Below are 25,369 nucleotides of genomic sequence, written 5' to 3'. Positions count from 1 at the left end.
AAACATTTGTAGGCACAGCTGCAGGTAAAGGCTTTTTAAATATATACCTGTAACTGCAGTGGCTGAGTCTGGCTAAAAATGTGATTTTACAGAGAAGAAACATGAAGCTATTTATTGCAAAATCAGTGCACACAAAGGTGGTCAACTGAAAAGAGAAAAATCGCAGTCAAGATATTGTCTGAAACTGCATCCTGCCAAGGCAAAGCCACCCATGCCAATGAGAAAAAGTGTACGGGAGGTCGTGCTCGCAGAGTTGCAGCCTGATCAGTATGTTACATGCCTCTTCGGGAAAGTAAATGTAAGCAGGGAAGAATGGTGCTGGAATGGATGAAACGCGGCTACAGCCGCAGGGAAAGTACAAAAAAATGGGGACAGCCTTCCTAGGAGTGCTGAAACCAGAGGAGGGGATGCTCCGGGTGTTTGCTGCTGCTGCCGCAGAGCCTGTTCGAAAGGCTGCGCCTTCAGGGTGCTGTGCTGTCAAGGGTCCTGTGCCCGCTCCTGCAGGACGCAGGCGATGAGGACAGGCTGCCAAGCTCTGGGCTGGGGGAGGGAGAGGAATACAACAACCCTCTGACCGGGGAGGGACTCACAAGGTCTGATACTTTTAGCTGAAGGTAGGTATAGCTTTGAGTGTGGACCCAGTGGTGTAGGAAGGGAAAATGCTAGTGGAGAGGAAGACCAAAGAAGCCACGTCTGAGGGGCAGCGGTGAGATAAGAGGGTAGAAGCGGCAGATAAGCACCAGGATGTGGGGGTTTGGTGAAGAGCGATGTTTAATGCAAACATGCCAAGGCCAAGTGGAGGAGCCATAGGGAGAAAATCCAGGAGTCCAGGGGCAGATCCGTCTCCATGTGGAGCTGTGACGCTAGTGTGAAGGTCTGCAGAGCTGCTGAAGGAGGGCCCCAAGCCCTGCAGAAGGCAGAGGTGGAAGGAAGACCCGATAATGCAATGGGACGGTCTCGTGCATGGAAGGAAGATGTTTATTCTGCTGCTGAGTGCTGGTGAGGCAGTGGAGGCTGCTGGCAAGGTCGTGGGCCAGGATGGGACATCGGCAGCCAATGTGTCATGGGGGGATGAGGGGGATGAGGGAGTGAGATGAAAAAAATAATATGATAGATCTGAGAACAGTTTCAGTCCCTGGAGAGAAGAGAAAGGAAATCAGTGCAGAAAACCCCAGAGCTGTGAGCTCACGGGTAAGGGAAGCCAGGAGAGCTGCTGGAGGTGCTGGAGGAGCGTGGGAGGTGAGAGGAGTGAGGAGGAGTAAACATTTGGGTGAAGGCATATCTTTCCGTCCCAGGATTATCTGCTAAGCACAGCAGCGCCAAACCCATGTTTGCTGGATCCCAGCTGTCCAGCAATCAGCCTTTTGCAGCTGTGCTTTTACCAGCCTCGCTGCCTCTAGGAGAGGGGAGGATGGTTTGTAAAAGGATTTGTTTGCTCTGTTGTGGTGCGGCAGAGGTTATGCACAGCTTGGGGACTGCAAATATTAACAGCAAAGTCTGGTGCAGGAGAGGATGCACCGGGACTCCAATCCTCTCTGAAAGCCAAAACCATGCTGATTTTTTTCCCCGGGAGTCCTGAAGCTCCCAGGGAGAGGAGGGGTTGACACCCAGAGGTGTTTGTGGTTGCAGTGTGGCTATGTGGAAAGCTGGATGCTACACTGTTTAAGGCCCATCTGAATAACTCAACTTTTCAGTTTGATTTGAGCCAAAGCTTTTCTTTTTTCATGCTGAAATGAGCAAACATGTGAAATTCTGTGCCCTCCTGTGTCCGGGCAGCCCTGAGCAGTAGGTGTTAGAAGGAAAGGAAAGGGTTCTTTGTGCGCTCCCAGTACTGCTGCATTGCCTCATTTTAAAATCCTTAAAAAGTCACTAGACTTGGAGCCCATGAGTATGAGCCTCAGTTCTGGTGATTAGGATATTCATTAAATAACGGGGACAGCTGAGTTTTGGTGACGGCTCCTGGGACCAGATGATGGGAATGACCTCAAGAAACAGAGACGAAGGGAATCCCAATCCCACACTGACAACAATGCTTGCAGCATGGTTTGCAGGTCCCCCAGCGGAAAAGAAAAGAGTTGGGAGGGTTTGTACGTCAGTCTCACATCAGCACTGAGTCACTTGCTGGTACACCAGGAGCAGAATTGCCACACGTGATTGCTTGCATCCTACCCCTTCCTGAAAGATAAATCAAAAATTGCATTCTTCATGCTGGAAATACTTCTAATTAATTACTTCCAATTCACGTGCACCCCTCATGTTGTATAAACATCTCGGACACAGCACACTTGCAGAGACTTTAGATCTTGCACTGGTTCCTTGTGCCGATGATGCTGTGGCCTCCAGCTGTCTCCTTATCCAGAAAGCTGGGTTTGGGCTTCCTAACAATCACGTCAACTAAAGCCTGGAAATCAGATGTCAGGAGGCAACACTGTCCCATTAGTTGGCTGCCATGTGTTACCTTCACAAGGGAAGAAGAACCTGGTTTTGGAAGAAGACCTTATTACCGTGAAAAAGCATAGAAGTTTACAAAAATACGTAGGGGAAGCAGTTAGCTATTAGAAAAGATGATAGTTTTTCTTCAGTTTTGCAGTAGCTGAGTGGTAGATTTCTCAGAAACATTTACAGTGGTCAGGAAATAACGTAAAAATGGAGAACACATGAACTTGCAGTCATGGGACAACCATCCTCCAGTCTGCTTGGTAGCTGGTACATAGGAATGTACACGGATGTGTGTGTGTGTGTGTGTGTGTGTGTTTAAACTTGTCTTTTCCACTTATGTCTAGTGAACTAATTGATGAAAAAAAAAGCAATTTTATTATTTCATATTGGTGGCTGAGTCAGTTAATTTATTTTTTGTTGGTATTTAATGACTTAGGATGGTTGTTAATATTGTTTCATTATTACTAAGTAGTTCAGAGCCTGAGCTCAGTCTGGGCTTTTATTAATTATTGTTAAATTTAACAAAATAAAAAACATTGCAATGTGGAAAGTGAGGAAAAGGCAGATGTATGAGGCAGCATGATCAGTATGTGCTATACCCCCTGCAGCAAGGATTTCTGTCTCTTTCTGCTCATTTATTGTGTGTTTATTTGCCTTTTTATTTTCCCATGATGATATCAATATTAAGGGAAAAATACTGAAACTGAGGGGTTTTAGCCTTTGATACAGAAGGATTACAGCCTGCAAACATGGTAAAGAGATCCTAGTCTTATTCTGAAACCTTTCATTGACTTCAGCAGTAGCAGAATCTGGCTCTAAATGCATTTGGATTATGTGTGCTCCACAGGAAATTTTCAATATTATGTACAGCAAAGTTAAGAATCAGAACATGCCTTTCTTTAAAATGAAAATGGAATTTTCTTAGAAAACAAGAACCAGACCCTAGCTGCAGTTTCACTGGTGGGATGAACTGCAATACATACTCCAGGCCTTAGAGCTGCCAAATATTCTGTCATCCCAAAGCTAAGTCTTTCCTGTAGGTCCTGTTTCCAGATTTCCTCGCTTTTAGATATACACACACACACACACATTTTTTATATTTTTATATTTATATTTATATTTATTTTTAGTGTTTTACAGAGCATCATTTGAAATGGGTGCTAAATGAAGTCTAAGATCTAATGCTAGGGACTTTATCTTGAATGCCATATGGATTGTTTCTGTATCTTCATTGTTTTTCTTGTTGCTGTTATCATGTACATACACACCTGACTGTTTTCTCCCTTTATGGAGAGTTTCCTTCAGTATGCTGGAAATAATGAGTCACAGATTAATTGGTTTGAGAAGGTCAAGGAGAGCAGCTCTGTGGGCCGTCAGCCTGACCGACAGGGTGATGGTTTTGGCACTGTGCCCCAGGTCTCGCAGACTGGTGGGTTCTCAGCTGCGGCGATACAAACCAAACAGCATCTCCTCCTTACAGCAGAAGAAATTTCTCTCATGGTAGGCAACCCCAGAGGCCTTGACAACGTGTAATCCAGTGATCTCTGATCGTAAGAGCAGCTCTTTGGTGTTCGGCAGAGGCAGAAGGCTGCTGTGGGCGCGGACCGTTCGATGCTCTGCGCGCTGAGGAGGTGGCTGGCTGTGTGCACCAGTTCTGCCTTTGTCTCTGGTTAGTCCATTCTTGAGGTCAAGTGTGATTCCTGTAAACCATCCGAGCACCAGTGATTGTGGCACTGGTGTGCATGAGTAGATAAAGAAGGTTGTGCTTGCCGAAACTCCCCAAGCTCTGTGCTGTTTATTTTTTCCCCATTTTTATTGTCTTCACGTCGGAAGCTCTGTGCCTCTGCCTTCTTGATGGAGAGGCTGCGGAGTCAGGCGTGAACATGTGTTAGGGTAAGGGATGGCCTCCCTGCTCGGTGCCTCTCTGCCTTTGGGGCCATTCCCAGCTCACCCAGGACCGTGCTGCTGGGCAGCTCGATCTGGAATGGCATACAACTGGACCAGCGTAGGGGATTCACAAATCGCAGCTTTCTTTCCCCAGGTTTGTTCCCCAGCTGTCCCTCCATGCACACTTCTTGTGCTGCTCATGGCCAAAAGCTTCACATAATGACACAAAAATGTCTGCAGCCAAGACCTTATTCTTCACCCTTATGAACTCCCAAGTGCTCAAAGCCCTGTGAAGTTTATAAGAATTCAGTATCAAAACTGAATCTTCAGTTTTCTGAGTGGTTTCTTGCCAATGAAAAACAATGTCTCTCAAAAAAATGTGGCATACTGATTCTACGAAAAGCCTGATGAAGGCAGGCAGACGTTCTTCTGGCTATAAATATCTGGAAAAGTCACTGATCATTTAACATAACTTACAAAAAAACACACCTCAAATTCTGTCTTTTCTCTGTGGCCATAAAACCTGTTCAGACACCTCTGCTGAACCAATGCAGGCAGCGTACATGGAGTAGTTAGGGTTTTTTTAATGATTCATATCTGTCTGAACCCTGAAATCACTGTTTGGTCATTATTCAGACCTTACTCAGGGGTAATTCCCATTATATGGTGGTGCTTCTCTGGCAGCTGTTGCAATTCCTGCCTTTGATGTCTTTTGCTTTTGCTTTGTGCTAGCACTGTCCTATCAGTTGAAGTGGCTCCTGGTGTTGGTGTTTCTTCCTTTTTCTTATGTTGATGAATCAATTTGAGCTAAAAGCTTAAAGTTGTGACTTCCCAGAAAGTCTTGCAACTCTTCCTTGTAGTTCAGTGCCTATGAACTACAGCAACCGGGAGCAGATGCACGGACACAGAATGCATTCTTGCTTTTCTTCTTTCTTACTTTTAGCTATGGGAAAATATTTTCCTACATCCTGCTTTGGTCACCACAGAAATACAATGTTTCTGGTCCTGGAAGTGGATGTTTTTTATTCTGGAAATGGCTGGAAGAGGGTACTGCCACAGCTTTAAAAAAGTATCTTCCTCCTTTCCTCGCTGTCCAGTCCTTGCTCCCCTGCTCCTCACTTTCTGCAGAGCTTTTGGGTACTCTGAACGAAATAGCAGCTAATGGCTTTTTTTTGTTTTGTTTGCACAATTTCAGTAGCCTGGATAATAAGCAGATGTCTATAAGCCAGTGTATAGGCATTACTAGTTTGATGGCCAAAGTCAAGGATGAGAGTAGAAAGTAGAAATCTATGTTCCAGTTTTGCTAGGTGTCCCCAGGCAGATCAGACTGTCTGTACATCCTATTTCCATGTTTCAAATGAGTGAAAGTAAGACAGATCTATTCCACAAGTCTCTCCTGAAGCTTTATTTACTTCAAATCTTCAGGCAACAGACAATGCATAGAGGCAAAGAATTTTTTTCTGCTAGTTTGCTCTTTGCTGGATTTTGGGAAGAAAGTTCCAAATTTGTCTGGTTCCTGCTGTTCCAAGCCTTGCTGACAGTAGGAAAGTTTTGTCCATAAACCTATATATGCATATTTGAACTAACAACAGCTATTACTGTGACAAGAGACACAGCAATGTGATAGCACAGCCAGTGGAAATCCACTCTAACATTATAAACCATCATGGCAAAATTGTGCTGGGGTAGCTCCACTGCACCGCTGGGCCCTACTGCCATGGTCTTGTTGGGTTAAAAAAAAAAAAAAAAAAATCACATCCCTTCCTTAGCTGTGCTGGTGAAACTTCAAAGGGTAGAGCACAATTTAAGCAAGGGCTATGGTATTCTTTCAGTTGTTGTGGCTCTGGGGATTTTGGGTGTGAAGAGGTGTGGTCCTTGATTGACGGGACATGGCTGGCAAAAGCCTCAAGCATAGACACAGTTGCACCAGCCAAACCTGTGCTTTTTGGTTGTGGGGCAAGGTGGGGCTGAAGCAGACTCCACTGGTGAAATCTCAGTTTTAGCAATATCCTCTGCATCCCTATTAGAAATGCTTCTGCAGTGCAGCTATCTCAGCCAAGCACTTATAAGACAGAGATGGCTTTGCTCAGGCAGCTGCAGAAGGGAACTTTTTGGTACACAAAACGTTTTGTCAGAGTAATGTCTATTTTCTTTCTTTTTAATTTTCCCAGTCTGCTGCTGAAAGGCTTCTGTTTTAAGTCACGGTTGAGCAGGTAACCATCTGTTAATGAGTAATTCTTGTGTCTGATATCGGCATTGATCTGGGCCGTATTTTGCAATGTAATGTCATCTCCTGAGTGGGCTTGCTTGGAGCTCCTGTTTATTGCTATACCATGCTTTTAATTAGCTCCTGAAGGGAAAGAGATGGGAAATGTCTGGATGGTAAATCATCTCTGATTACAAGCAACATTGGAGCAGCTCCTCTGGAGGTGCTCTTAAATGCTTGCTGAGTACACCGGCGATCATGTCTGAGGGTCAGGCACTTTGTAAACTCTTCAGTCCCTGTGCTTTAGGGAGAATACATGGCTCACTACATGGCATTCCCATGTATCCACAAAGACATTAATGATTAACAACGATAACAGCTCTGCTTACTTAGAAAACTAAAATACCCTAAAGTCAAGTAAATCACAGCGCCTTGTGAAAGCTCATTGCTGATTTGCCCTCCTGCTTCAGCCCAGCCCTGGAAGTTTCCCTCTGCCAGGCAAAACCTTCGTGAGAGGAGACCGAAGATGAAAGTCTGCGCTCCTTTCGCTGTTGTCTTGGCTCTGACTCTGAGCAGTGACTGTGCAAGGATGGTAAGTCTGATTCTTCTGTTTTGGAGTGGTGGATCACCTATGTGCTGGCTGGCAGGACTATGTTGCCTTGGGGTTGGATGAGCCAACCAGACCGAAAGGAAGAGTGCTTCAAATGAAAAACAAAAGGGATTTGCTAGATGAAGGCTCACAGCAGTGATGACTAAGTGGGGGCCCTGTAGGATAGCTGGTCCTATATGTATCTGCGTTTAAAGAATTTCTTACATCCATGCCCTGCTAGGGAGGAAGAACGGGAGGGGAGGAAGGGCCACAAAAATTGAAACACTTTGAAAATGCATCTCAGAAATGTGTTGACATAAGCAGGTACCTGCAGTGGCATGGAAGGAGAGTGCTACCCCACCAGCCCTTACTGCTACCTGGTAACTGAACATGCCCGTTTAGGTAACCATCTCCTTCTTTTCAAACCTCTCCGTGTTTTCATGCCATGCCCTTCAGTGTTTTCATCGTGTGCTTTGTGTCTTTTTCGGGGTATGTCTGCAAGGCACCTGCAGCACTGCTGAGCATGGCCGTGATGGTTTGACTTTGTTAGTTTGCTTAAACACCACCATGGCCTGGCATCCACCATGGACTAGCAGTGCAGCTAATAGCCCAGATGCTCAGTTGTGTGGCTTTATGATTAGCCTTATTTCACTGGCTAGGTTAAAACTAGCTCAAATATACCTAAATGATGCTATAATCCTAACTATCCCAGTGAAGTACAGAAGTATCTCCTTACATACTGCAGGTGGGAGTAGAAAGGAATATTTCTGGTGCCTAGGAAAACGTCAGCTCTGGCTGAAGCCGTTGGAGACTGCTCAGTGCTGGCAGGGTCGGTGTAGAGTGCAAAAACTGTTTCTTCCTCAGAACTGTTCATGCCCTTCCTATATATATTAGCAACAGCTTTGTCTTATCCCATACTTGTTATGCCCTCTATCCAGTTCTACGTTCATGATGTGCTGCTTCTTTGACTTCTTTTGTGATATTTTTATTTTGCTATAGTTCAGTTGTCAGCACCTTTGGTGGCAGCAGCAATTTATGCGTATTACCATTTTTTATTATTTCCTGTGGCTTAAAATCAGCTCAGCCTAGTGCTCTTTGCTTGCTGATTGGCAAACCCAAATAGAGTAGAGGTTGCTTTTTTAACTAATGCCCTGGGGGATACAGCTAAATGGCAGGAAAAGTCAAATTCTGGGATATTATTTGTAGCTGTGAACCGGCCCCAGAATGCATATAAGCTTCCTGCCGAGAGAAGTAGGGGATGTGTCCCTTGGCAATAGAAAGTTATAATGGAGCAGAGCTTTGGCCTTTTTTGTGCTGTGCTGGGTTTTCCTCGTTTAACAGAGACCTTTCACGAGCCAGTGTTTATCTACCCTCTTTCACCAGACTGTGCCCCAGCAAAAATCACACGCAAATAATGAGATCTTTGCAGAAGCACTGGGAGAAACACAATTTCAGGGCACACTGGAAAGCACATTTGTCTCTATAGGATGGTTCCCAGAGTGAATCTGTGTCTCCAATCCACATTCTTTTTTTCTCTTTGTAGCACTACAAATCTGGGGCAGGAAGAGGCTCAAAACATGAGTTCACTCGCCCACAAGGTACAAAGTCAATCCAATAGGTTTCATGACAGTAAGAATGATCTGCCTGTCTGTATCCATGCTGTGCAAGTCAGTAGTAAGCCTGTCTTTGTTTCAACATGAATAAGGATTATGGAATAGGTATGCCAATATTAATTTCTGTGTAGAGGGGAATTTGGGATTAGCTCAGGAATCTCAGATAATTTTCCTTCAAGTGTGGATTAATGGAAAGGTGCTGATGGGATTTTAGTTTGTCTCAGCTGGTGTGGCTTGTATTCACTCATAACACAGTGTGGCTGTAAGTGTGCTACTCCCTTTATTTTAACCAGAGCTCCGTCTGCCCTGCAACTTTAAAGTGTATAAGCTCTTTGTATGTATAGTTTCAATTTCTGCCACAGCCCTTGATCTCTCTGTGAGAGAAGGGTTTGAGCCTCATGCAGTTTGCCAGGTTGCATTTGTTTTGATGGCACCTAAACACACAGACAACCTGGCTGTGCACGGGCATTGCAGACTTCCATTTTTAAAGCTGCTGTTGTCCTGTGCTTTTGCTGTTAAGGATTACATGAATTGGGCCATTAGTGGTGCCTTTATAGCTTAGAACAGTCTTTAATGGACTTTGGGATGCAATATGTCTTCTGAATGGATATATTTTCACAACTTCCCTAACTGCTTATAACAGGAGGTATCAGAAAAGGTAAATACCTGAACATTTGCTTAATTAGTTCAGACAATGAAAACCAAGCTTGAAAAAGGGATAGCAGAGGGGCTGGCAGTAGCTAGTTTGCATTGACAGAGAAGGGGACAGTTGGGACAGATAGAGAGACCATAATTCCAGCCGGTTAGGAAGGGCTTCGACCACAGGGATGGGTTATTGTTTTCCATAATGCTAATAACTGGCCTCAGCAGCTCTCTGAGATGATGAGTCTGGGCTCGTGAGGGTTAACAGGTATCGCAAGGGTGTGCAGAAGCCCCAGCTGTCATGGAAGGGGTAAGCTCAGGACAAGGAGCAGTCGTACATCGTCACTGAGAAATGGAAACGCGCTGTGCTGCCAGCTCGGCTGTACGCCCCATTTCTCTCCTACAGCAGTGGTTGGCTTCCCATTCATGCTCCCGGCTCTCAAAAGTGATTGCTTTTAGTTTAATGGTTAAATAAGCTCTGACAGTTTTTCATTGTCTTTTTTATCTTCAGTCTCTCATTCTCAAGACTCGTCTTGAAGGATTTTTTTCTGCTAGACTCCCACTAGCCTTCCTTAGACTCCCACCACCCTTCCTTAGACTGCCATCACTGACGTGGTGAACATAAAACTTGCCCTTTTTAGATGCTGGTCCCATCAATTTCTCCCCACTTGTAAGGAATCTGCTTATCCCGAAGAGAAGGTGGTATGATCAAAATTATCTGTCTTCCCCCAAACTTTAAACCCTTCTTTCTCCTGACTGTTTCTATTTCAGTTTGTACTGTCTGGTGCCTTAATTGTTTTAAACAGATGTTACAATGTGATATGGAGCCTGAAAGGATACTACTTCAGAAATCAATTTAATATGCTATTACAATACTGCATAATTAGAAATGATAATTGCAATTAATGAATATAATTGGCATTTGCTGTACCAGAATTTGCAATATATTTTGAGCTGAAATGATCTGAGATCTTTATTCTACCACAGAGCCCATTTATCTTTGTTGATTTGGTCATTATGTAGTATTTTAAGCCTCTTCTTACGCACTAGAAGTTGCAGAAACGCAGAGTCCAAAGTACAGCTGAAAAACTTGAATATATCTATCTTCATAATTTCATTTAATAACATATAATATATATACCCGTGGGTTGGTGTTCACCTGCATGATGAGTTTTTTATTCTTGTATTTCAGTGTTTACGGAGGATGGAAATTTATGCAAATTTCCTTTCCGGTACGGTGGAAGGTTTTATCACTCATGTTTATCAAATCTATTTTCCCAAAAGAAATGGTAAGTTCACATTGCTCATAAATGAAGACAGCATTCAAATGAAAATGCCATCCTTTTAGTGCTTTAATCTGGTTTTTAGAATCATTAACTGGAGCTTGATGTGTGCCGAGGAGAACCATGCAGTTCTCCTGCTTATTGTCATGGCCCTCAGGTCAAGACATGCTCAGAAGGTAGAGAGCCCAGGCATGGGGTCTCCAGGGCCACAGAAAGCTCAAGAACTGCAGAAATTTTTCCTCCTTGGCCTTCATATTGGAGTTGCAACTTACACGAGTGGCAAGAGCTTGTACAGAAAGGGCAGGACCAATGAAACGACGTGACAGAAACCCCCTGCTGAGGGAGAAAGGAGAGATACAGACACCTATAAGAGATGACACTCGGTTAAGGAATTGTTTGATTTGTGTGAGCCATACTTGTACTGCAGCAGAGACCATCTGATATTTGAGGAAAGTAGGGTTTTTCCCCCTCCTCTCCCCTTTTTCCTGCTTGTTGGGCAATGATTTATTCTACCAGTGTGTTTAAGACCAGGTGTCCTTGTTTTGGGCAAAGGTTATTCTTTTACATATGCAGAAGTTGTTATTCATTATTCATTTTGGGGTAGGGGCTGTCAGGTGGGAATCCTACTGCAGCAAGCACTGAATAAACAAGACTAACTTTGCAGATGAACCTATCTAATGGGCATATATTAACAGAAATCAAAGGCAATGAAGCAGGGAATATATGGGTACCAGTAATGTGAAAATGTATGCACAGATGAGCTATGTGAAAGGCACATACTTGCATGTTTTCAGGGTGCAGATAATATTTTATAGTTTATTTTACTCACCCATACAGGACAGAACTCTCATTTTTTATACTGGACTGCCTAATTTTTTTCATGATCTGTGCCATCTTTCTAATGGCACATCTGTTTTAAGTGTAAGTGCTGGTGTAATGTAAACAACACAACACATACCTTCTTACACAAATAGACATAGAGCTTCGGGCTAGGAGGCCACTTCTGAATTTCCCAGACATCCATAGATACAATCCAGATAAGAAAAGCCTCAAGGAAACAAGAATTACAGAATATCTTAAGAGATATTGGAGAGAACCGGAATAATTTTCCAGTTTGAACCCTGTCTTTGATGAACTGTACCCACAAAGAGTTTGACCTTTGGACACGCTTAATTTCATGCAATGCTTAAGATGGATCTTGTTAATATATGACACTGTGTATTTGTTTTTAGCCAGTTAGGCCACAGAAATGGAAAAAAACAGAAAAACCTGTGAATGGATGGGATCCAAGGTTAGAGCACACTTTAGAGCTGACCTTGGACAACTTGCTCTTACGCTTCTGATTTTTAAAAAGCCATTTACAAGCAGGGAGATGAGGAGGAGGACAGCTGGAGCTGTTTGGTTTTGACAGGCCATTTCACCCCATGGCTGACCTTCTGGCCAGTGTTTACTCTTCTTTCATAAGCTAAAAGCAACCTAACGTGTGACTTCAGGCACAGAGATTCCGGGAAAAGAGCCCTGAATAGCAGTCAGGAAACCTGCTCTGTGCATTTTTGTGTGACTTGGCACTAGCCCATGCTGGACTGATGCTGAATAACTGATCCCAGGGCACCTGGCAGGCAGCAGGTGAGGGCACGGCTGGTGTCCTTCCTGCTCCTGCCTGCCTGCCGCCTGCTAGTAAGGATGGAGATGATGGGAGGCTGGATGCAACTTGCCTCTTTGGGTGCAAATGCAAGGAGACCAGACCAGGAGAGTGCTGGATTATGCACTTAATGAGTCCATGTCCTTAGTCCTCAAGCCATACTTTAAGGCAGGACTACAGGCAGGACTCTATAGTGTGAGCCAAAGCCTGCTCCAGTAGGCTTTAATTTTATTATATGTTTTCTCATACTACGTATGACACAGATATTGTGTGCTAGCTCATCATATTAAGTTCAATAAAAAGATAGTCCTCCTGCAGAAAGCATTTAACAGCAGTGTCTACCTTAACACAAAGCTGGATATCTCATTTATGAAAGCTACTGTGTTGATTCAAAGGGCTAAATGTGGAAGGCCATCAGACATGACCTTGTCCATTCATAACGTTAAATGTTTCAACATAAATCAGTCCTGACTGCAGAAACCTCTCCCTACTTTCTCTGAGAGCAACAAACAAGTTGCGTCTTTATAAATATTTATCAAAAACACAGGAAAGAAGACAAAATAATTGCAGTATTCAAATAACAAACTTCCTTTAGCAGCATCCTGTATTGCATTTCCCTTTAATTATAATCTGTTTTCACAGATAAATTCCTATTTAGAGGCCTCTTATGAGGTACTAAAGATGTCATGTAAATTTGCTTTTTGTGTTGAAGAGAAAATATTAGCTGGAACTGTTGCTAAAGTTCATTGGTACCTCCAGAAAGACAAAACAGCGTAGGGACAGACAAAATGGGGGTGCAGTGAACACCCATGAGAGCAAATGGGGACGGTGGTCTGAATTGCAGCCAAGCTGGGGTTGCAAGGGATGCTGCCAGCGCCCTGCCCCTGTGTCCCATGGTGGGATGGGTTCCCTTGAGATCCTGCTCAAGGGGAACAGTGGGAACAGACTTCGGCTCACATTTTGGCTGTGAATTGGAAGGTGTTGACTCATACCCTGGAGAAACCTTATCCTGCAGTTGAGTGCTGGATGTGCGGGTTCCTTTTGTGCCAGGTTGTAAGGGTGGGCTTAGGTCTGTAGGGGAATGACATGATCTTACCATCTTCTCTGGAAACAGGAAGATTTGCTACTTTGGCCACAGATTGAAAACAGTGCAAAGGAGGGCTTTTTGGCCAGCTGGATTACAAGCTGGAGAGTTTACGCCAGTCCTGGAAAGGAGAAGGACATGTGGGGAGACACCAAACGTCAGGCTCTGGATTTTGCTGGTGCTAGTAATGCTTGCTCTGGTGTTATCAGGCAAAGTCTGGCCATCTTCCGTGGTCAGTACAACACCTAAAAAGGTCTGAGGGAACCTCTGGGCCTCGAACATGGTGACAGCACTAGGTGCGATGGCAGAGCTTGTTCCTTCCACCAGTCTGGCTCTGGCCCGAGGCTTTGCTTGCTCTCCAAAATGTCCTATTATTAAGGCTCCTGATGCTCCTGATGGGTAAAATAGCCCTCTTTCCATTTAACCTGCCTACCAGTTAGGCCTCACCTCTGATACGCCATTTTGTCCATCCATTCCTGTGTTGTTTACCATGCATGGGTTTAAAATGTTGTTTAAATCAATGCCTAGTAGTGGACTTTTCTGGTGTAATTAATTCAGTATCTGTGTCTTTAAGTTTTCACTTTTTTATTAACAATTTTATGTGACAGGCTGATGTAAAGACATTTGTTGTCTCATAAATTTGGAGTGGTCCCATTTACAAGTAACACAAAGAAATAATAAGCCCATTTGGTTGGTGTAGCTGCTGGAGGTAACATCCCGTGAGACCAAAATGTCATCACATTTTTGATAAGCCCCCCAGCCAAGAAGAGATTTTAAAAAGAAAAAGAGAGACACTAGTGAAGTAGCTTTGAGGATGCTCTGAGCTTCTCCCAAACAGTGAGAGATATGGTGGAAAATGAATGTGCAAGAAGCCTGGCACTGAGGAGGCAGCCTGGCATCGCAGGGGAGCACCAACCTCTTCATAGGCACTGAGAGGCGATAGGGAAGGAGAGCACTGGCTGTGAAGAGCATTGGGTGGGAGGACCAGTGGGTTGTGGAAAGCTGGTGGAAGAAGCCTCTGTCAGGGTGTCTGATGACAAAAAACATTTAAGAGGGGAAAAATTGAATTCTCCGTTTGCTTAGAACTTGGCTGCTACTGGACAGACTCCAGAGAGTATTAATTTGCATATAAATTGTTTTTTTCCCCCTAATGATCAGAGTTTGCTTGAATTCCTTAGATGTACATGGGGCCTTTTCCATTTGCCTCTCCCATGCTGCTCAGTGTAACGTCGCTCTGCTAAATCACTAATTAAGTCAGAAAAGTTTGGATTCTCCTTCCCCGTCACGGCTGGCACAGCTGAAGTGTTCAGTCTGAGATGGTTTTGCCAACAATGACACAAGCAGCGCACCGCTGGGAACCACTTTTAACTTACTCCTCACCTTAATCCTCATGCGTAATAGACCATCCTTTAAAAAAACCACGATCCATTTCCCACCGAAGGAGCACAGAGAAATTTCCATTAACTCCCAGCAGAGTCACACGGGCCTTAATGCCTGTGAGAAAACAGCCTCTTTAAGAAGGTGTCAAGTTAATCTGCACTAGACTACCAAGCACCTTTCTTTTTGTGCACCTTATATAATTGAGGTCACCAAACTTAATATGTGTGGCCTATTCAGATGCTCCATAGGAATTAAAGCATTTTAAAAACCACATGGCACCTAATTAAGAAGCAAAGTAGGGCAGTTAAAATGGTAGACATGCTCTACAATAAAATTTCAATCTAGCTTGTGATGTCCTAGGGTGAAAAAATATTTGATAACACAACTGTTCAAGGTATGATAAAACCACACATAATAAAAATAGGTTATCAGCCATGTTAAATAAAGCAAACTCCTATTTCTTCCAATGCCATGTAGCCACTCATTTTCCTGTGTAGTGCCAGCTGATATTTATTATGCTGCATTAGAACTGGTTAAGGAGGCTGTTTTGGTGGATGGCGCATTGGGACACAACATGGACCTCCAAGGTTCAGTCACACACTCCCTGTGTGGCCTCAGGGAAGCTTACAAGTCTACCTCTGCAAATGGAAAATAGCAGCTTAATGCTCCTTGGAGTGCTATGAGCCTTGGAGATAACAGACTGATGAAGGCAAGGAAAGCGCGTGGATAAAAGAGTTGTCAAAGTTTGTCTCTGTAGGATTCTCACAGGCAGTGTGGCGTGCGGGATTCAGCCCGCTGCTCTGCAAAAAGGAGAGGTTTTATCCGTGCATTTGGAAATCACCCTGTGTCAGTTATTTCCTCATTTTTGTCTGGCAAGTTAAAAAATAGAAACACTTTAAAGGAACTGAGTGCAAAATGTTTGCCACTGAAAGCCAGGAAAAAGTCCCTCTGTGGACAGTCTCCTGACTCCACAGATTATTAAAGTAACTGACAGGCATAAGAAATGGGTTGGTCCTGTTTTGCTTGTTTTGTAATGAATAAAGAAGACATAATTTATGTGCTTTGGTTTTGGTTTTTATTTTTGTCTTTCATTTTCTAATCTTAGAAATAGAAAGAAGGTTGGGTTTTTCTGGAGGATTCATTGGAGATCTCAGGTCCTGCTTCCACATCTCATTCTTAATCTGTATTTTGTTTGAGAGAAATGGGGCAGAACATCTTTAACAAAAGAAAGTGTATGTTTCCTCTGGTCTTAAGAGAATTTGAACGAAACAGATGCTAATTAGAAAAAAACCTATGAATTGCCAGGTTGCCAAAGTGTGAAGGCCATATAGTTTCAGTGCAAACATCCAGGTTGTTTAAAGCTGCACTAAACTGCACCTTTCATTCTTTTCAGGTGTTCAACAACACATAACTATGACAGGGACAGGAGATGGGGACACTGCGCTTCGTTGCCCGAAGACCACTCAGGTAAGGCAAGCCGTTGCTGAGTTGCTCCAGATACCTGGCTCCTACTTTGCCACCTGCAGTAAGGAAGGACGGTGCCTTCAGTGCTACTTTTATTTGGTGTACACAGAGCAAGCCTTCACATTAACTGCTTCTGGGATCTCTCTGTGACTCTGCATAATTATAGCATTAGATTGTGACTATCACACAGTCTTTAGTTCACTCTCTGTTGACTAACTTGAGGTTGTGGAGAGAAATTATCGTAACGCCAGCATGGAAATCTGAACTCCTGCTGGAGCCAAGCACAGAGGTGTTCATCTTCCCCCCTCACGGCTTGGATGTGCCTTTTACTTTTCCCTTCATTTAGTCAGCTACATTTTCTGTCTGTTTCACCAGTTAATTTTTTAGAAGGCACAGAAATATTTCACACCCTGTACAACACACAGCCATCACTTCTGGCTGTCCTTTCTGGAGATCTCAGGGTAAAGAGCAGGCCTCCAAAACCAGACTTCCTTGGGCTTTAGGCTGTGTCAGAGAAGACAAGAGGACAGGAGTACTGAGGGACAATGAAAGGGTTACTTAGCTGAGCAGTGCTACGGCTTCTTGTGGTCACCACACTCCAGTGCTACAATCGTCTCATTGCGAAAGTCTGTCTAAAACGGGAAGCCAAGGTCTGCGGCAAACTTTCCTTTCTAGATAAGTCACTTCAACTGACACACTGGGTGAAAGCACCACGTCCCAAGCAGTTCAGTGGGGAACATGCATCCCTGTCCTCAGCAGAGCCTCAGGGGCTGGCCCTTGCTTGTCTCAGTCTCCCCAGCTCCATGTTTCATGAGCTGGATGCTGGGGAATCTCAGTTTGTAAGGAATGTATATATCTAATTCTCAATTCATACAGCAGCAGACCAGCATTGAAATATCAGGTGTTGCACTGATCAGTCTTGACGCCCCTGAGGTTTTTTTTGGATCTGTGTCTAAATGCTGATCGAGTTCCTCTCTTCTCCATCTCACTACTTTCAAATGTGACCTGTCTTGTTTAGTCTGCGGGATACAAACAGATGCCCTTAGATGTTTGCTTCCTACTTTCAAACAAAGGTCATTTTCCACCATCCCCTTGCAGGGAGTTCTCCGCAGTGTCAGGATTCTCATCGCCAAGCTGATTGCAATCTACCGGAGCGCTCGAAAAGCCAACGTTAGCTGAATCATGCTGACAGTCTAAAATTAAGCAGTGAATAGCATCATCATTTTAAACTTAACAACTTTAAATTATTTTCCAGCCTGGCTTTAAAGCAGATTAACAGTAGATCAGAGACAAATGACCTAACCCCAAAACAAGCAGCAATGTATGTGCCTTTGTAATGCAAGTATGTCAGACACGAACGTAGACTTTATAGACAGTTCATGCTTACAAGAGTCAGGCTATGAGGGCTGCACTAACTTATTCATGAGTGCCCTCCCAGAGCTTAAAATGTTGGAAGCTGTAACTCATGACTGCTTTAATCCTCCGGTGAAACACTGACTGTCACGGTGGTGGCTGGCTGACTCAAAGAGGCTTTTTCCAGTAGCTGAAGAAGGAGCTCTCCAAGCCTAGCAGTGCATTTCTGGGGGTGCTTTGTGCCACCTTTGTCCCTCAATCTGCCCATTGCCATTGCCCTGCCAGCCCCACGTGCAGCCATCTCCGCAGAGAGCTGGGTTCCCCCAAGTCTTTTTTGAGCTTGCTGGTTCATTTTTGCCTGTTGCCCACGACAGTGTTAGATAAGGTGGTTTGCAACAAGAAAGCCGCCTTTGTCTGCCTGCCCCTCGCTGAGGGGTATGTCTGTCAATATACCTTCACACCAGTGAGGGCTTGCCCTGGCTACTGTTTTTTCTCCAGAAAAAAGAAGAGTTATATGTGTGAGAGAGGAAAGGAAAGAAAAGAAAGGATGGGGTAGCTGGAAAAGATCACTGCTGGCTGTTGCAAAGAACAGACTTTATTTCTGGAAGCATTAAGAATTTTGTGAAATTAAATAAAAGCTCTTTAGCTGTTAATTATAAACATAAGTCTACTTTTTTTTAAGTAGCAAGCACTGTATTTGGACTTGGAAAATGTTTGACAGATCACCAGCTGTAGCTTAAAGAGAAAAGGTTTATGGTGAGGGTGAAAGGAAGGAGCTGCATAAAGGCTGAAGGGAACTTCAAGCAAACAGGAGGAAAGTTCGCCTGCTGGGGAAGATAGCTGGGAAGAAAGAAGCAGTCAAACTGAATAATGCTGAGCTTTAAGATGTGGAAAATATATGATTTTGTTGTGAAAAAAATCCACTAAAATATGAAATGTTTTGGGGAATCTCAACCACTTTATAGACACTTGAAAAACATGAAAAAATGAAATTTTGGGGAGAGAGAGTATCCTTTGGCCATGAGAGATAGGTGAGGAGTGTGTGAACCAGGGTAGGGAAGGACCTGCTTGAAAGTGAAGCCTGAAGCACAAACTCTCTCCAGGCCAAGAATACCATGTGTACATGGGAGTAGACTTGAAACCACTGGAGCTGCTTAGAAATTAGTGCTAAGCAAGTGTTGGAGGCATTGATCCAGCAAAATACATCTGCCAACTTCAAGAGAAAGTTTAAACAAAAAGTGTTTATGTTCAGGATGAAATGAAGCTCAGGTATGAAGGCTCTGATGGAGGGAGATGGTAGTACTGCACTGTACAGAGCCAGAGCTCACCGTAACAACATCCAAGGCGCTTGTTCAGACCTCCCCTAAATCAGTTGGAGCTTTATTTCTGCCTTCAGGTTTCCAGAGGATCCTCCACTCCTGCCCAGGGGATCTCTGTGGACTGCGTGTAGCATGTGCCTGATGTGATCCCTTCATACATATGGGCCAACTGGGCTGCGAACGTGTAGCTCGTATGTACGTACATATATATGCACAAAAGTGCAATGTGCCTACATGTGGGACCTCCAGATCTTGGGCAGTCTGTTAGGACTACTGCTCTGAATGTCTGGAAATCTTGGACGAATGACCAAACCCCCAGGGAGACTCAGACTTGGGGAAAAAAGTACCAGACGGTGAGGTTTTTTGAGACGTTTGGACCAATACGGAAGGAAGAAGTAGAGTGGTGTGGGCTGTGCAGGCAGGAGGAAGAGGCATCATCCCAAAAGAGGCTCTGGGGAAGAACAGTTCCAGTTCTGGGAAAGGTGGGTGGCAGAAACAAAAAGGCCTTCCTTCTTTTGTGGGAACATATGGGTAGAAACGCAAGACAAGGCTACTGCTCTTTCAGCAGAGCCTCAGAGAGGTGAAGCTGAAGTCAAGGTGATTGCTAGCAAGCAGGGAGTGTTTTACCCATCAGGGTGGGGAGATACTGCTGGGTGGCTTTAGACATTGGCTGAGCAGGCAGGGACTTGGCACTCCCCAGTTAATGGATAGTTAATGGTGGGCAGGATTCCCTGCAGAGATCCATGTGCTTATGAGTGGAAGTTGTTCCTGGACTCCAGGAAAGGCGAGGAGGGATGCAGAACACCCCAGGGAGGTCAGACTGGAGTGGTGGATGGGATGTAGTGAGGCACTCCGACTGGAAAGAAATAGACTGGAAGTCCTTTTTGCAGATTTAACGAGGGTACAAAAAATAACTCAAGCACCACTGCACCAGAAGGTGGCTTGGAGAACAAGTCATGGTTTGGTTTGATGGGAAAAGGAAATGCCGGATTTTCCTTTGAGGAAATATTACACCACTAAAAGTTTCATAACTATTGAACAGCAGGAACAGTAGGAACATCACTGCCTTTACTTGCTCTCACTTGATGTTATCATGGAGTGAAACTACCAGTGAATACACCCAGACCTGCTCTCTGATATCAATTACACCACTCTATTCTGAAGTAAATATTTTGATCCGTGCAGGGGAACCTCACATTTACACTGCTGTAGCAAATTTCCAGATGTACCTTTCATGCTTCGCTTCAGCCCTGTATGTGTGTGCCTATGTTTCTATATGTCGCATCCCATGCTTAGGACCGTACTCTCTAGCTGAAGCACCACCTGGATTGAGTAGCTCTACAGCTGCCCTCGCAGAGTTTGACCAGCATTAAAAAAGAAGATTCAAATGCAGACAAGCTGTTGGGCCGTCTCTGCAGCAGGTGTAAAACACTGATGTTGGTTAACTTCAGGGGAGATAACTCCCTCGACACTGCCTGAAATCAGGAATGTTGCCTGGCCAGCAAGACTGTTACAACTTTTGCATTGCACATTGTCACGTAAAGCTTCTGTTGCAGGAGTTAAGAGGGTTGTCCTGGCACATCCCCTCCTCTCCCACCATATTTTCCCATGATTTAGAAAATTCTTTAGAAAACAGAGATATACTAGGCTGGTCCAGTTTAATATTGCTTGGCCTGATTTACTTGGATGTGCCCTTGTTTTGCTTTACGTTTTTTTCCCTTGTTCCAGCTGTCCATTAGTTTTAGACATAATCCAAAAATCCATGGCAAATTCTTCTGTCGAGGGTTGTCCTTTGTGCAATTTGAAAGAGAGATGCATAATCCCGGTCATTGATATTGAAATGCTAAGCATGCAGGGCAGTAATCCGGGCAGAGGCAGAGCTGCAGCCTTCCCTCCCCAGTGTAAAGGCACAGCTCCATCTTGTGGGCATTTGCCCCATCTTCTTCCTCGCCACAGCGGCAGCTCTGGCAACTAACTACATGCGTGCCTGGACCTACCACTTTCGGACAAGTTACTCTGGGGGAGGAGGTTCAGCTCAGTGATTTTCTATACGGTTTTTAAAAGCTGGATAAATATAGCTCCTATACAGCTGGAAACAAACCCAATGTAAATTGGTTGGAGAAACTTTGTTTTAGGTTAATAGATGATATTAAAACCACCATGCATTGAACCAGAATGGTTCATGTAACCAAGCTGACGCCTAACACAACAAAGCATGGCTTATTTGGCAGCTATTAACAACAACTTCTTATGTGGCCTGTCTAGATCACTGTGCAAACAACCCTTGCCAAAATGGAGGGACCTGTTCTTTAGCTCATGGCCATAGGATGTACCACTGTACCTGTCCCGAGGAATTCACGGGCGAGGACTGTCAGATGAGTAAGTACCTTCTTCCATGAGTGTTACAACATGAAGTACGAGCAGTAAGTAGAGTTCGTTAATGTTCGCTTAATGAAAAGGTAGTGCTGTTGTGATGGGAGAGACCACTGCAGCATGAATATTTGTGTAGGCGGGTTTCCAAGTGGTTATGACAGACAATCCATTGCTGACAGGCCAGCTGAAAATAGCTTGATTATACAATTATAAATCCAAGCATGCTCTGAGCCAGTGAGGTATTAGGCTGTGGGAAACACAAAGAGCCTCTTCCCCTCCCTTTGCTGTTTTTAAGGTTTAAATATCCCTTGCATGTTTGGAAATTACTAATATCATCTAGTAGGTAGGGCAGAGAGACATGAAAAAGCAACAAAATTTCAGGTGACGCCTTACCCCTTATGTATATGCACACATGGGTCTATTATGACTTTTCCTGTGATGTCAGCTTTGCACCTGGGCAGCTCCTCCACCTTCAGGGTAGTAATTTTCAAAGGAGAAGAGTCAAGCCAAAAGGCTTTGCCTGGGTTATTTTTCCAGTTTTATAGTGGTGTCACTCCCAATTTACCGCACATCAAGCAAGGAACTAGGCTTTTACACCTAGGGTTTTCAGTTGTGTTTGCTGTTGTTTAATGAAGGCTTTTCATAGAATCATTTAGGTTGGAAAAGACCCTTAAGGTCATTGAGTCCCACCATTAACCTAACACTACCAAGTCCACCACTAAACCATGTTCCCTGAAGCTCTAGACTTCTCTCCCAACAAGAAGCAAAGAAGCCTTTTTCAGTCCTCATGCTCCACTGTCTCTAACACAGCCCATCATCTGTGGATGATGCAGTACAGTGGGACAGACAGAAGTATATACCACTGATGATTTGATTTTTTGTGTTTGCTGAATGAACTTATGGAAGGGCTTAAGTAGTGGTGATGCTGTTGTGCTTACAGGGCTTGAAGAGAAAGCCACCTCTGCCTCAAGGGCCTTGGAGCTGCTGTGAGAGCGGCTTAGTGCCTCCACACTATGGAGGCTTGCTTACTTGAGAACCACTGTCAACAAACATGTATCTGCTCAACAGGAAAAAAGGGATGAGCAGGCAATGATGGAGACTGTGGTGCCATGCCTTGCAAGAAATAACCTCAGAAAGCTTGTGTTGTTTTTTAAAATATGTTTCAGATAAATGTTTTGACAACAGTCTCTATGAGTTCTTTGATGTGGGCATGAGCTGGTCAAGAGTCCAACAAGGAGCTGTGGAGCAGTGCATGTGTGTGAACGGTCAGATCGAGTGCAGGAGCGTCGAACACAAAAGTAAGGCACTATTTTGTATTACAGCTATTGGCCTGCATGCAGTGGGGATAAAGGACAGTAAGGATATCAAAGCCTGAGCGGTGTTATACACAGTAATGCTGCTCTTGCAGCTCATGTACCCTCCCCAAAAGAGAATATCTTAGCTTGCCTTTCCATGTATGAGCAGTAATGCTGACCCAGGAGATCATTTCAATGTGTCCGTATTTATTTGAGGAAGCAATTATATGCATTAAGCTGAATTTTAGGGACACATCTTAGTGTTTTCTTTGAGAGGGATGCAATCCTGAACTGCAGCATGTAAGAATATGCAACAGATTATACAGTAGAGGTGGTAAAATTTCTCCTCTGAAACTGTAACATGCCTGAGAGGCACACCCTCCTCTACTCTTCCCCTGCACACCTACAATAATTTCATATTGCTGTTTCAGCTCTGGGTTTTCTTCCCAAGGCTATCCCACTCTTGAGTTGCCAGCATGTAAACTCTACCCACCTCCAGGATCCCATATGCCCTGCATTGACCCCAGAGTCCCCATAGTTTTTGGCCCGACATACCCATTCCTGGCTGCAGTGATGCTTATGTTATGAAGCCTCCTCCTTGTTTTGGGGCTGCCAGGTGCCTGACACAGCTGGCCAGCTAGCTGCAGGGCATGCGCTTTGGGTCGTCACTTGCCTGATGAAGCCAGCACAGCACCTCCTTTATGGAGGGAGAGATGGTGGGAAGCAAACTGTATGCCTCCTCTATACGTGTGCTCTGGTACGGCTATTCTGTTATTCAGTCTGGCTGACTTTTACCCTGCCCAGACTCCCAAGTAACTTACAGTACTAAGTAAGCTTTATAAAAGCCCTTTGAAATAGGTAGGTGCTTTTATTCCCACCTTACAGAACTGGAAACTAAAGCATGGAGAGTCGGTGGCTTACTAGGACATTGGAAGTCCATGGGAGAATTGGGAAATTTGATAGGACTTGATACTTCCCAGTCACAGATCCTAAATATTTAACTGAGCTCCCTGCTAGATACGTTATAAATTTTAATGCAGCTCAGTGGCAAACTTGGAATTGGCAGAACCCTCTTTACAGAAAGAAGTGCTAATGCCATCACCATCACCACTAGTAATAATAATCACCACCCCCATTTTACCTGTTGTTCATTGATAATATTTGTCAATAGCTAGGCTGACATTGTCCAATAAAAGTGAAAACAATGAGACAGACTTCAGTGGGCAGAAATCAGTAGAGTTTCCTTTAATTTATATCAAGTGTAGGTCTGAGATGAGCAAAAAAGGAAAAACTTCCCCAAAATGCATATGCACAGAGAAGGTGTACTAAAGTAAGTTAAAATGGACTGAATCTCTTGAATAGTTTGTACCTTTGGTTTGATCATTGGTTTCTGCTTGTAGGTTGTGTTCATGATCCTTGCATGAATGGTGGAGAATGTAAAATGGTTACTTTCAGTGGGAAAATAGTATGCGATTGCAAAGGAAGTTATGCGGGGAAGTACTGCAATATTGGTAAGTATAACAACCTACTAGTGGGCAGGCAATTTGGAGTTTTCATCTGGGTGTGAAGCTGGTGTTTTTTGCGTCTGTATTGTATTCTGCCTTTGCAGACATTTCTTGTAATAACTCAAGAGTCACACAGAGGAAGTGTTTAATATATTCTTCCAGTGTAAAACACAGCACACTCTTCACCACCAAGACCCTGATTCTAAAAATATTTGTTCATGTCCTTAACTCTATGGAAAATTAAACACAGAAATTTTAATCCAATTACTCAGGCCCGTCAAATAAGTGCATGCTTCCCTGTTGCAGGATCAGTCACAGAGCTGTACTCTAGTCCGAACGCTTCCCCACAGATCCATGCATCCCTCATAAGGGAGGGATTTATGGTCTGACAAAATCTAGCAGCTGACTGTATTTGGTAGCACTAGATTATTGTGGGAAGTAGACAAAGGTAAAATGCACACCCTTTCTTTGGGTTTTCTTGTATTTTAAATTAATAGTACATTTAGCCCAGTACAGCTTATCTAAAAATCCTTACTTGCACTGGTGGGTCAGGACAGAAAAATTTGCTTTTTGGTGCCTACATGTTAGTTCTGTGTTGCTTCTTATTAGATGCTACATAGTTTTTGATACAATTTTCCTCCAGAAGACTTAACATTTCTCACTGTAGGGGTTAAATCTGCTTGTAAAATTTACTTGCATGCTAAATCCTCAAGTTATATCAGTGGCTGCTTTTCAAATACAGCAGGCTTTGGGCATAAATTATAATAGACCTTCAGTCATACAAGCCTGTGATCCCATCAACTCACTGGCTATGTCCTTCTGAATACATAAATCCCAAGGCTCATCAAAATTGAAGACAAGACTCCTGGTAGCTATGGTGGGCAACTAGTTGTCCAAATGGGTGGTGGGGTAAAAAACTGTGGTAGTGAACACTGGAATTGGTATCTGGTATTCTTTTTTATTATTCTGATGGTTAACAAATGGTGTAGCCATCTACTCAAACTAGGGAAAAAAAAAATCCATTTGGGAGAACAGCAGTACAGCTGGAATAACAAATAGCAGGAGTGAATTGGCAAATTGAATGGTGTATGAACTGATCCTGAAACTTCACTCACCAGGTACCCAATGAATCGCGCAAAATAGGCTTGTGACTATTCCAAGTCCTTCATAAGGGGTGATATTGTAGCTCTGTTTTTTTGTCCTTTAGTTGCCCTAGGGATATTTGTCCCAGGCTTTGGGAATGCTGCTGCATGGATCCGGGTGCAGGGCTGTGTGTGCACAGCGTACGAGTGACC

At 43.9% G+C, this 25,369-nt stretch overlaps 1 protein-coding gene across 1 annotated transcript in view; it reads left to right on the top strand.

Moving 5' to 3' along the window:
• The first annotated feature begins 6,974 nt into the window (after positions 1 to 6,974).
• HGFAC (HGF activator) overlaps positions 6,975 to 25,369 on the top strand; it is a 42,127-nt gene continuing 23,732 nt past the window's right edge. Inside the window, exons 1-7 of the mRNA XM_010583514.1 lie at positions 6,975 to 7,124; positions 8,665 to 8,719; positions 10,569 to 10,665; positions 16,159 to 16,232; positions 21,167 to 21,280; positions 22,441 to 22,572; positions 23,970 to 24,080. Of these exons, the coding sequence (XP_010581816.1) occupies positions 7,059 to 7,124; positions 8,665 to 8,719; positions 10,569 to 10,665; positions 16,159 to 16,232; positions 21,167 to 21,280; positions 22,441 to 22,572; positions 23,970 to 24,080 (649 nt within the window). The 5' untranslated portion in view covers positions 6,975 to 7,058. The remainder of the gene's footprint in view (positions 7,125 to 8,664; positions 8,720 to 10,568; positions 10,666 to 16,158; positions 16,233 to 21,166; positions 21,281 to 22,440; positions 22,573 to 23,969; positions 24,081 to 25,369) is intronic.

The sequence above is a fragment of the Haliaeetus leucocephalus genome, unplaced genomic scaffold, assembly GCF_000737465.1.
Source record: "Haliaeetus leucocephalus isolate CR32 unplaced genomic scaffold, Haliaeetus_leucocephalus-4.0 Scaffold906, whole genome shotgun sequence".
Lineage (NCBI taxonomy): Eukaryota > Metazoa > Chordata > Aves > Accipitriformes > Accipitridae > Haliaeetus > Haliaeetus leucocephalus.
The sequence above is the reverse complement of the archived record's forward strand: the minus strand, read 5'-3'. Positions and strand labels throughout refer to the sequence as shown.